General features: G+C 40.8%; 1 protein-coding gene across 1 annotated transcript in view; it reads left to right on the top strand.

The window, feature by feature from the left end:
• The window catches only part of DNAAF10 (dynein axonemal assembly factor 10), a 50,670-nt gene that overhangs the window by 11,510 nt on the left and 26,856 nt on the right, over positions 1-12,304 (top strand). The window contains exon 3 of the mRNA XM_053712108.1: positions 7,416-7,546. Coding sequence (XP_053568083.1) covers positions 7,416-7,546 — 131 coding nt within the window. The remainder of the gene's footprint in view (positions 1-7,415; positions 7,547-12,304) is intronic.

Genomic DNA, 12,304 nt, shown 5'->3' with positions numbered 1-12,304 from the left:
CTCTTTAATTTGTTCTCATGAACCATTTAACCTGTTTTAAAAAAAGCTTCTTTACCTTTTTTTATATTGACATTTGAAATAGCAGCTTTTGCCTGTAGTATCCCTACCTATGCTGAAAGTTTCTATACTTAAAGGGCCATAATACCCAAATGTTTAAACACTTGAAAGTGATGCAGCATAGCTGTAAAAAGCTGACTAGAAAATATCTCCTGAACATCTCTATGTAAAAAAGAAAGATATTTTACCTCAAAAGTTCCTCAGTAGCCACCTCCCATTGTAAAGGATTTCTAAGCAGCATTTTAGTGTGTCTGTCCTGGGACATCTTAGGGGTTGAGCATCGTGCACTCTCATATTATTTCACCAATCGGGTAAAGGAAGCTTACTATGAAATCTCATGAGAGTTAAGTCAAATCTCATGAGATCACAGTAAGAGTTCATGACCTCAGCACTGCTGATGCTGATTGGCTGCTGTTCATTTCTTCATTTTTTTTATTTTTACCTGCAGCTGGGTATAACTTTTTACACAGAACTTACTCTGCTGAGCTGAGGAGATTGTGAGGTAAAATAACTTCCTTTTTTATATAGAGATGCTCAGGTGATATTTTCCTGTCAGCTTTTTACAGTTATACTGCATCAGTTTCAAGTGATTTAGCATATGAGTATTATGTCCCTTTAAGTATAGGCTAAATACAGCTATGTAAATACAGCCAGCAACTGGTATAACAAGTCATTGGAAATACATTAAGGGGAAAAAACCGCACACTGTACCTTTTTAAGACCACATCCCTAGCCCTGCAGCCTTGTTCACTTTCCCACATAAGGCCTCCAATCAGACTGGCCTTAAAGCCCCTCGGTCAAACACCTACCCACATCAGATTAGGCTCTTGGTCAGCCACATCCCTAGTCTAATCTGATATCAAGTCTGGCAAATTCCCTGGTATGCTCATAATTTACCACTACATGCATAATCCTAATATTACCATACAATAAAGATTGTACACATTTTAGGTGAAACCTGTTTGTTTATATTTAAAACATGTATGAAATGCCTGTTTAAAGGGATAGTAAAGCCAAATATTTTCTTTCATGATTCCGATAGATAGAGCATACAATTTTAAGCAACTTTCTAATTTACTCCTATTTCTCCAACATAGGTGTGTCCGGTCCACGGCGTCATCCTTACTTGTGGGATATTCTCTTCCCCAACAGGAAATGGCAAAGAGCCCAGCAAAGCTGGTCACATGATCCCTCCTAGGCTCCGCCTACCCCAGTCATTCTCTTTGCCGTTGTACAGGCAACATCTCCACGGAGATGGCTTAGAGTTTTTTAGTGTTTAACTGTAGTTTTTATTATTCAATCAAGAGTTTGTTATTTTAAAATAGTGCTGGTATGTACTATTTACTCTGAAACAGAAAAGAGATGAAGATTTCTGTTTGTATGAGGAAAATGATTTTAGCAACCGTTACTAAAATCCATGGCTGTTCCACACAGGACTGTTGAGAGGAATTAACTTCAGTTGGGGGAACAGTGAGCAGTCTCTTGCTGCTTGAGGTATGACACATTCTAACAAGACGATGTAATGCTGGAAGCTGTCATTTTCCCTATGGGATCCGGTAAGCCATGTTTATTAAGATAGTAAATAAGGGCTTCACAAGGGCTTATTAAGACTGTAGACTTTTTCTGGGCTAAATCGATTCATATATTACACATATTTAGCCTTGAGGAATCATTTAATCTGGGTATTTTGATAAGATTATATCGGCAGGCACTGTTTTAGACACCTTATTCTTTAGGAGCTTTCCCAAATCATAGGCAGAGCCTCATTTTCGCGCCGGTGTTGCGCACTTGTTTTTGAGAGGCATGACATGCAGTCGCATGTGTGAGGAGCTCTGATACATAGAAAAGACTTTCTGAAGGCGTCATTTGGTATCGTATTCCCCTTTGGGCTTGGTTGGGTCTCGGCAAAGCAGATACCAGGGACTGTAAAGGGGTTAAAGTTAAAAACGGCTCCGGTTCCGTTATTTTAAGGGTTAAAGCTTCCAAATTTGGTGTGCAATACTTTTAAGGCTTTAAGACACTGTGGTGAAATTTTGGTGAATTTTGAACAATTCCTTCATATTTTTTCGCAATTGCAGTAATAAAGTGTGTTCAGTTTAAAATTTAAAGTGACAGTAACGGTTTTATTTTAAAACGTTTTTTGTACTTTGTTATCAAGTTTATGCCTGTTTAACATGTCTGAACTACCAGATAGACTGTGTTCTGAATGTGGGGAAGCCAAGGTTCCTTCTCATTTAAATAAATGTGATTTATGTGACAATGACAATGATGCCCAAGATGATTCCTCAAGTGAGGGGAGTAAGCATGGTACTGCATCATTCCCTCCTTCGTCTACACGAGTCTTGCCCACTCAGGAGGCCCCTAGTACATCTAGCACGCCAATACTCCTTACTATGCAACAATTAACGGCTGTAATGGATAATTCTATCAAAAACATTTTAGCCAAAATGCCCACTTATCAGCGTAAGCGCGACTGCTCTGTTTTAGATACTGAAGAGCATGACGACGCTGATGATAATGGTTCTGAAAGGCCCCTACACCAGTCTGATGGGGCCAGGGAGGTTTTGTCTGAGGGAGAAATTTCAGATTCAGGGAAAATTTCTCAACAAGCTGAACCCGATGTGATTTCATTTAAATTTAAGTTGGAAAATCTCCGCGCTCTGCTTAAGGAGGTATTATCCACTCTGGATGATTGTGAGAATTTGGTCATCCCAGAGAAACTATGTAAAATGGACAAGTTCCTAGAGGTCCCGGGGCTCCCAGAAGCTTTTCCTATACCCAAGCGGGTGGCGGACATTGTAAATAAAGAATGGGAAAGGCCCGGTATACCTTTCGTCCCTCCCCCCATATTTAAAAAATTGTTTCCTATGGTCGACCCCAGAAAGGACTTATGGCAGACAGTCCCCAAGGTCGAGGGAGCGGTTTCCACTTTAAACAAACGCACCACTATACCCATAGAAGATAGTTGTGCTTTCAAAGATCCTATGGATAAAAAATTAGAAGGTTTACTTAAAAAGATGTTTGTTCAGCAGGGTTACCTTCTACAACCAATTTCATGCATTGTCCCTGTCACTACAGCCGCGTGTTTCTGGTTCGATGAGCTAGTAAAGGCGGTCGATAGTGATTCTCCTCCTTATGAGGAGATTATGGACAGAATCAGTGCTCTCAAATTGGCTAATTCTTTCACCCTAGACGCCACTTTGCAATTGGCTAGGTTAGCGGCTAAGAATTCTGGGTTTGCTATTGTGGCGCGCAGAGCGCTTTGGTTGAAATCTTGGTCAGCTGATGCGTCTTCCAAGAACAAACTACTTAGCGTTTTCCCCTTGAAAGGAATGTTGTTTGGCCCTGACTTGAAAGAGATTATCTCTGATATCACTGGGGGTAAGGGCCACGCCCTTCCTCAGGATCGGCCTTTCAAGGCCAAAAATAAACCTAATTTTCGTCCCTTTCGTAGAAACGGACCAGCCCAAAGTGCTACGTCCTCTAAGCAAGAGGGTAATACTTCTCAAGCCAAGCAAGCTTGGAGACCAATGCAAGGCTGGAACAAGGGAAAGCAGGCCAAGAAACCTGCCACTGCTACCAAGACAGCATGAAATGTTGGCCCCCGATCCGGGACCGGATCTGGTGGGGGGCAGACTCTCTCTTTTCGCTCAGGCTTGGGCAAGAGATGTTCTGGATCCTTGGGCACTAGAAATAGTCTCCCAAGGTTATCTTCTGGAATTCAAGGGGCTTCCCCCAAGGGGGAGGTTCCACAGGTCTCAGTTGTCTTCAGACCACATAAAAAGACAGGCATTCTTACATTGTGTAGAAGACCTGTTAAAAATGGGAGTGATTCATCCTGTTCCATTAGGAGAACAAGGGATGGGGTTCTACTCCAATCTGTTCATAGTTCCCAAAAAAGAGGGAACGTTCAGACCAATCTTAGATCTCAAGATCTTAAACAAGTTTCTCAAGGTTCCATCGTTCAAAATGGAAACCATTCGAACAATTCTTCCTTCCATCCAGGAAGGTCAATTCATGACCACGGTGGATTTAAAGGATGCGTATCTACATATTCCTATCCACAAGGAACATCATCGGTTCCTAAGGTTCGCATTCCTGGACAAGCATTACCAGTTCGTGGCGCTTCCTTTCGGATTAGCCACTGCTCCAAGGATTTTCACAAAGGTACTAGGGTCCCTTCTAGCGGTGCTAAGACCAAGGGGCATTGCTGTAGTACCTTACTTGGACGACATTCTGATTCAAGCGTCGTCCCTTCCTCAAGCAAAGGCTCACACGGACATCGTCCTGGCCTTTCTCAGATCTCACGGATGGAAAGTGAACGTGGAAAAGAGTTCTCTATCTCCGTCGACAAGGGTTCCCTTCTTGGGAACATTAATAGACTCCTTAGAAATGAGGATTTTTCTGACAGAGGCCAGAAAAACAAAACTTCTAAACTCTTGTCGGATACTTCATTCCGTTCCTCTTCCTTCCATAGCGCAGTGCATGGAAGTGATAGGTTTGATGGTAGCGGCAATGGACATAGTTCCTTTTGCGCGCATTCATCTAAGACCATTACAACTGTGCATGCTCAGTCAGTGGAATGGGGACTATACAGACTTGTCTCCGAAGATACAAGTAAATCAGAGGACCAGAGACTCACTCCGTTGGTGGCTGTCCCTGGACAACCTGTCACAAGGGATGACCTTCCGCAGACCAGAGTGGGTCATTGTCACGACCGACGCCAGTCTGATGGGCTGGGGCGCGGTCTGGGGATCCCTGAAAGCTCAGGGTCTTTGGTCTCGGGAAGAATCTCTTCTACCGATAAATATTCTGGAACTGAGAGCGATATTCAATGCTCTCAAGGCTTGGCCTCAGCTAGCGAGGGCCAAGTTCATACGGTTTCAATCAGACAACATGACGACTGTTGCGTACATCAACCATCAGGGGGGAACAAGGAGTTCCCTGGCGATGGAAGAAGTGACCAAAATCATTCAATGGGCGGAGACTCACTCCTGCCACCTGTCTGCAATCCACATCCCAGGAGTGGAAAATTGGGAAGCGGATTTTCTGAGTCGTCAGACATTGCATCCGGGGGAGTGGGAACTCCATCCGGAAATCTTTGCCCAAATCACTCAACTGTGGGGCATTCCAGACATGGATCTGATGGCCTCTCGTCAGAACTTCAAAGTTCCTTGCTACGGGTCCAGATCCAGGGATCCCAAGGCGACTCTAGTAGATGCACTAGTAGCACCTTGGACCTTCAAACTAGCTTATGTATTCCCGCCGTTTCCTCTCATCCCCAGGCTGGTAGCCAGGATCAATCAGGAGAGGGCGTCGGTGATCTTGATAGCTCCTGCGTGGCAGATCTGGTGAATATGTCATCGGCTCCACCATGGAAGCTACCTTTGAGACGAGACCTTCTTGTTCAAGGTCCGTTCGAACATCCGAATCTGGTCTCACTCCAGCTGACTGCTTGGAGATTGAACGCTTGATCTTATCGAAGCGAGGGTTCTCAGATTCTGTTATTGATACTCTTGTTCAGGCCAGAAAGCCTGTAACTAGAAAAATTTACCACAAAATTTGGAAAAAATATATCTGTTGGTGTGAATCTAAAGGATTCCCTTGGGACAAGGTTAAGATTCCTAAGATTCTATCCTTCCTTCAAGAAGGATTGGAAAAAGGATTATCTGCAAGTTCCTTGAAGGGACAGATTTCTGCCTTGTCTGTGTTACTTCACAAAAAGCTGGCAGCTGTGCCAGATGTTCAAGCCTTTGTTCAGGCTCTGGTTAGAATCAAGCCTGTTTACAAACCTTTGACTCCTCCTTGGAGTCTCAACTTAGTTCTTTCAGTTCTTCAAGGGGTTCCGTTTGAACCCTTACATTCCGTTGATATTAAGTTATTATCTTGGAAAGTTTTGTTTTTGGTTGCAATTTCTTCTGCTAGAAGAGTTTCAGAATTATCTGCTCTGCAGTGTTCTCCTCCTTATCTGGTGTTCCATGCAGATAAGGTGGTTTTACGTACTAAACCTGGTTTTCTTCCAAAAGTTGTTTCTAAAAAAAACATTAACCAGGAGATTATCGTACCTTCTCTGTGTCCGAAACCAGTTTCGAAGAAGGAACGTTTGTTGCACAATTTGGATGTTGTTCGCGCTCTAAAATTCTATTTAGATGCTACAAAGGATTTTAGACAAACATCTTCCTTGTTTGTTGTTTATTCCGGTAAAAGGAGAGGTCAAAAAGCAACTTCTACCTCTCTCTCTTTTTGGATTAAAAGCATCATCAGATTGGCTTACGAGACTGCCGGACGGCAGCCTCCTGAAAGAATCACAGCTCATTCCACTAGGGCTGTGGCTTCCACATGGGCCTTCAAGAACGAGGCTTCTGTTGATCAGATATGTAGGGCAGCGACTTGGTCTTCACTGCACACTTTTACCAAATTTTACAAGTTTGATACTTTTGCTTCTTCTGAGGCTATTTTTGGGAGAAAGGTTTTGCAAGCCGTGGTGCCTTCCATCTAGGTGACCTGATTTGCTCCCTCCCATCATCCGTGTCCTAAAGCTTTGGTATTGGTTCCCACAAGTAAGGATGACGCCGTGGACCGGACACACCTATGTTGGAGAAAACAGAATTTATGTTTACCTGATAAATTACTTTCTCCAACGGTGTGTCCGGTCCACGGCCCGCCCTGGTTTTTTAATCAGGTCTGATAATTTATTTTCTTTAACTACAGTCACCACGGTATCATATGGTTTCTCCTATGCAAATATTCCTCCTTAACGTCGGTCGAATGACTGGGGTAGGCGGAGCCTAGGAGGGATCATGTGACCAGCTTTGCTGGGCTCTTTGCCATTTCCTGTTGGGGAAGAGAATATCCCACAAGTAAGGATGACGCCGTGGACCGGACACACCGTTGGAGAAAGTAATTTATCAGGTAAACATAAATTCAGTTTTTTTTTTTCTTCGTTCTCTTGGTATCTTTATTTGATCCGGCCCATTTTAGGTTGAGAACCTGGGTTGCACTTGCTGATGGGATGGCTAAATGTAGCCACCAATCAGCAAACCCTATCCAGTATACTGAACCAAAAATAGGCAGTCTCCAAAGCTTTCATTCCTGCTTTTTCAAATAAAAATACCAAGAGAACAAAGAAAATTTGATAATAGGAGTAAATTAGAAAGTTGCTTAAAATGACATGCTCTATCTGAATAATGAAAGAAAATATTTGGGTTTACTATCCCTTTAATAACTGGCTCACAGAGGCAACCCCCATAGCTGGATTGGCTGATAGGGACAATCTTCTAAGTGGGAGATATCACATGTAGCCTACTTAAAAGTACATACATTTTACAAGGTAGATGCCTGGCTTTTTATATTTTTAGGAATCTGGAAGCTGCTGATGTTCCGGTGTATTCTGTGCAAGCTCACAAGGAAATAATAAACTGTATAGATGGAGTGGGTGGCTTAGGAATTGGTGACGGAGCACCAGAAATTGTGACTGGAAGCCGTGATGGTAAGCTCTGTTGGCTAAATCTTCTACATTCTCCTTTTTAATTTCCTGTTATGAACTTTGTGTGTAGCGAAATGTATGTTTGTTTTTTTTTTTTTTTTTTTTTTGTATTTAAAAAAAACAACAAAAAAACCTTTTTAAGGTTTTTCCCAGTTTCCGTGTCCAGTCCCATACATATTAAACACCGTTCTTTTACAGAAAAAACAGGCCTTTCTAGTGATACCCTTTATTTAGCCACCAATCAGCAAGCGCTACCCAGGTGCTGAACCAAAAATGGGATGGCTCCTAAGCTTACATTCCTGCTTTTCAAATAAAGATACAAAGAAAGATTGATAATAGGAGTAAATTAGAAAGTTGCTTAAAATTGCATGCTCTATCTGAATCCTGAAAGAAAAAAAAATCTGGGTTTCATATCCCTTTTAAGTATGCAATCGCTAAGACTGGCTGTCAGTGATTGTATACACAGTTACTGTACTGCTGCTGGCATGACTCACATGTAGGCTTCCAGCAGCAGCATGAGATACTCGCTGATCGCAGTGTGCATCTCATGAATGGAGGCAACTCATCTCATGAATGGAGGCAACTCGCTGCCAGGTATGGGATCACAGGGGCACCCTGTCCCTGCGATCACTAGCCTAGTGTGTCCTCCATTACGCTATTTCTGCACTGCCTCACTCCCGAGTCATGCAGAAATAGCTTGGGTGTGCCGATCAGGCTGAGCCGGACGCACTAACCGCCCAGAAAACGGCTGCTATACAGGGTATGCTAAGGTCATTAAGGGGTTAAATAAGATATTTGTTTTCTATATAGGAGTATGAGACATTCTGATATTATAAAATGTTTAATATGTTAAAAAATGTTTCTTATGAAGTAAAAAAAATCTTTGCAATATACTTTATTTATTTGCCCCCTTTTTCTGTAATTTAACAGTGCAACCATTCTACATATCTGTCCCTAATTGGCCTTAGTAGAGGCAATAGGTCATTGGTTAGCCTTGCCTATTGTGATAATAAATATAGATTGGCTCCTACAAGCAAGGAAAGCGATACATTAGCCATTGAAAAGCAATTGCAGCAAACAAGATTTTAATATATTCAGAATTTTTTTACACTGTAGTAATATAAGCTTTGTGATACAAAAAGGAATAAACAGTCAGATGTTGAAAATCTTGCTATACTTGGCATATCTAAAGTTTAGGTATTTTTTTTTTAACCCCTTGCGTGCGGCCACCCATTGTCACCATCAGCACAAAACCTGGAGTTTAAACGGTGACATGTTGCCATTCTTATCTGGATCCTGGGGACCCCCACACTTCAGGAACACTTAGTGATATCAGCAGAGATATTTTGCATTTACTAATTTTCTGTATACATTTAAAAGATGGGCAATGTGACAAATATACATTTATCTTCTGATTTATAATTTATTACTTTTTATTGAATTATGTACGTATTTTATGTTAGCAGTTTTAACCCCTTAAGGACCAAGGATGTACGTACAGGGTACGTCCTACAAACACTGTCACTTAATGACCAAGGACGTACCCTGTAGGTCCTCAGGGTTTTCAAGCGCTGGAAGCGATCATGATCGCTTCCAGACAATTTATGGTATTGCTGTGCTGCCTAGAAGAAAAAAGCAGCACTCGTGGGACACCAACTATGATAAAAAATCCAAACTTTATTCCATAGGTTTAAAAAGTGAGGTAGGATCAGGGAATTAACCCCTTACGCGTTTCGTACTCCAACTGAGTACTTAGTCATAGGGATAATTGCTTAGACCGGACATGGCCTATTTAAAGGCACAGTGTCCAATCAGGCGATTTACAAAAAAGTTAAAAAAACAGTAAATTAAAAGCATGTTAACATAAAACATGATCGTTTAACAATATGTATGCATGAAGTTGCAAAACATCAGATGATATAAATGTGAAAATGTATGATTTTGGTTACCCCATCATAATTCCGTTCTTTTCATCTTAAGAAACCTTATATATCAAATGCATGAGGAGTTTAAATGCAAAAATAGTAACATCAATATACTAAGGACACCCTAGATATGGAAAACCTTGTTTTGATGCCTGTAACTAACCTAGTACGTTTGCAACATGTGAACACTGCATTAATTAACATGTTGTTTAAAAAAGAATTTGTTATTTTTGTAATCATATCACATAATGCTGAACATGGTTAGTAATGACATTTAAGTTGTCTTTATATAAATAATAAGGGATTAATCCATATGGCATGATATAATATGATGAAATATCTGTGATGGATAGATATCAGTCTATAAATAGACTCATATCCCATTCTTTATTTAAACCTTCAGGGGTTACTGTTCTTAATTTATATATCCAAAACATTTCTTGTTTGAGTAACATTTTATTCCTGTTTCCCCCTCTGGTAGGTGGATAAATTTTATCTATGACTTTTACTGTCATATTAAATTTATTCGTCATATGCATCGTGAAATGGTGCCGTGCAATTGCAGAACTTTTATTATACATTTTAGTATCATAAATGTGTTCTCTCATGCGAGATCTTAGTTCTCTACTGGTCTGACCTGTGTATTGCATATGACACAGATTGCACTCTAACAGGTACACAACATAATGACTCCTACAATTAGCATAAAAGCCAATATTATAGCTTTCTTTAGTAACATTGCTTGAAAAGGTTTCCCCTCTGCCTATAATGTCACATGTGGAACATGGACCAGTACCACATTTAAAAGTACCTTTCTTATGCAGCCATGTACCTTTTTTCTGTTTTTTAGAGGACACTAAGCTAGGTGATAATTTATTGGCTAAGGTAGGCGCCTTTCTAGGAACAAACTTGCACTTGTCTATAATCCCACCTAATATCTCATCTTGTTGTAAGATATGTAAATTTTTCTTTAAAATGCCACATACTTGGTTATATTGATTAGAGTATTCTGTAGAAAATACAACAGGGAAATCTTTGAAATCCCTGTTGTCTTTCTTTTGTTTCATCAATAGGTCCTGCTGAGTATTAACACTAACTTGTTGGATACTGTTATCCAAAAGTTTATTGTTATACCCTCTTTTAATGAGCCTGTCTTTAAGCATTACTGCCTGTTTCTCAAAGAGTTCATCAGAATTTGTGTTTCTCCTGACTCTCAAAAGCTGGGCCCTGGGTATTGACCTGATTAGATGGGGTGGATGGCAAGATCTTGCGTGCAAGATAGAGTTACCTGCAGTTGGCTTACGAAATGTATCTGTCACTATGCTCTCTGTGTCAATCATGCCTGTTAATGTAAGATCAAGAAAATTAACAGTGTTGCAGTTACTTTCACCAATGAATTTTAAATTTAAATTGTTGTTATTCAAAAATTCTATAAATTCTGTCACATTTACAGATTCATCAACTATAAACAGCAGGTCATCTATATAACGCATGTATGCGACAGTGGATTTCATGTATGGATTTTCTTCGCTGAAAATAACATTATTCTCCCACCAACCTACATAGAGGTTGGCGAAAGAGGGCGCAAATTTTGCACCCATGGCGGTGCCACAAACCTGTAAATAAAATTCACTGTCAAACATACAATAATTATGTTGCAAAAGGAACTCAATTATTTCACAAATTAATATCTTAGTTTCTTCAGAAAAATTGGTATCTTGATCTAAAAAATACCTAGTTGCTTTAACCCCTAAAAAGTGCGGTATGCAGGAGTACAAGGATGCGACATCTGCCACAATCCAGCGATACCCAGCTTTCCATTTTACCTTTTTGCAAATTACTGATTAAATGTGAGGAATCTCTTAGATAACTATACAGTGTAACTACAATTGGTTGCAATATTGAGTCTATCCACTCCGACAGAGGCTCAAACAATGAGCCTATGCCGGAGATGATAGGTCGACCTGGTGGAGAAACAAGACTCTTATGTGTCTTCGGGAGGTGATGAAATATTGGAATTGATGGAAAATTTGGAACCAAAACATTAATTTCTTTGTTTGTTAGAATACCCAAGGATACTGTTTGTTCCAAGATCCTTAATAATTTCTTTTTAAATTCACATGTTGGATCTCTTGTTAACTTTCTATAGGTCAAGGTATCATTTAACTGTCTTTTTGCCTCAAAAATGTAATCTGTTTTATTTAAAACAACTACATTCCCTCCCTTGTCACTCGCTCTTATAGTGATGTTCTCGTTAGCCTGTAAATTTTTCAGGGCTCTGAATTCATCTTTAGTGAGATTGGGTTTAACTGGTGTTGTTTTACACTTACGTTCTAGTTCTAAAATATCCCTCTCTACTTGTTTTTGAAATATATTCAGAAATTTGCCTCTGAACTGAACAGGATAAAAGTCACTATTGAGACATCTTGCAATACCCTTTTTTAAGCATCTGATGCAGAGAGAGACACTCTGTGGTCCTCTCTGCATCGGCCAGCGATGGTGCCGATCGTTGGTGGGTGGGAGCCATTGCAGGGAGGCAGGTGGGCGGCCCATCTCTGGAGAACTTCCGGCCAGTGGGGGGGATCTCATTTGCGGGTGCATGTGAAAGCGTGCACGGGATCACTAAACAAGAAGTGGTGGGAGAGGGAGAGGGGAATGTTGTCACTAAACAAACAGGGGTGAGAAAGGGATGGGGGGGGGGGGTAGTGTATTGAGGGTGGGCAGCTACACTACAGAAAGTGTGATTTTATAAAAAAAAAAGGCACATTTTATTGCAAAGTGGGTACTGGCAGACAACTGCCAGTACCCAAAATGGTGGCAAATAGTTTGAGGGGGG

The sequence above is a fragment of the Bombina bombina genome, chromosome 4, assembly GCF_027579735.1.
Source record: "Bombina bombina isolate aBomBom1 chromosome 4, aBomBom1.pri, whole genome shotgun sequence".
Taxonomy (NCBI): domain Eukaryota; kingdom Metazoa; phylum Chordata; class Amphibia; order Anura; family Bombinatoridae; genus Bombina; species Bombina bombina.
The sequence above is the reverse complement of the archived record's forward strand: the minus strand, read 5'-3'. Positions and strand labels throughout refer to the sequence as shown.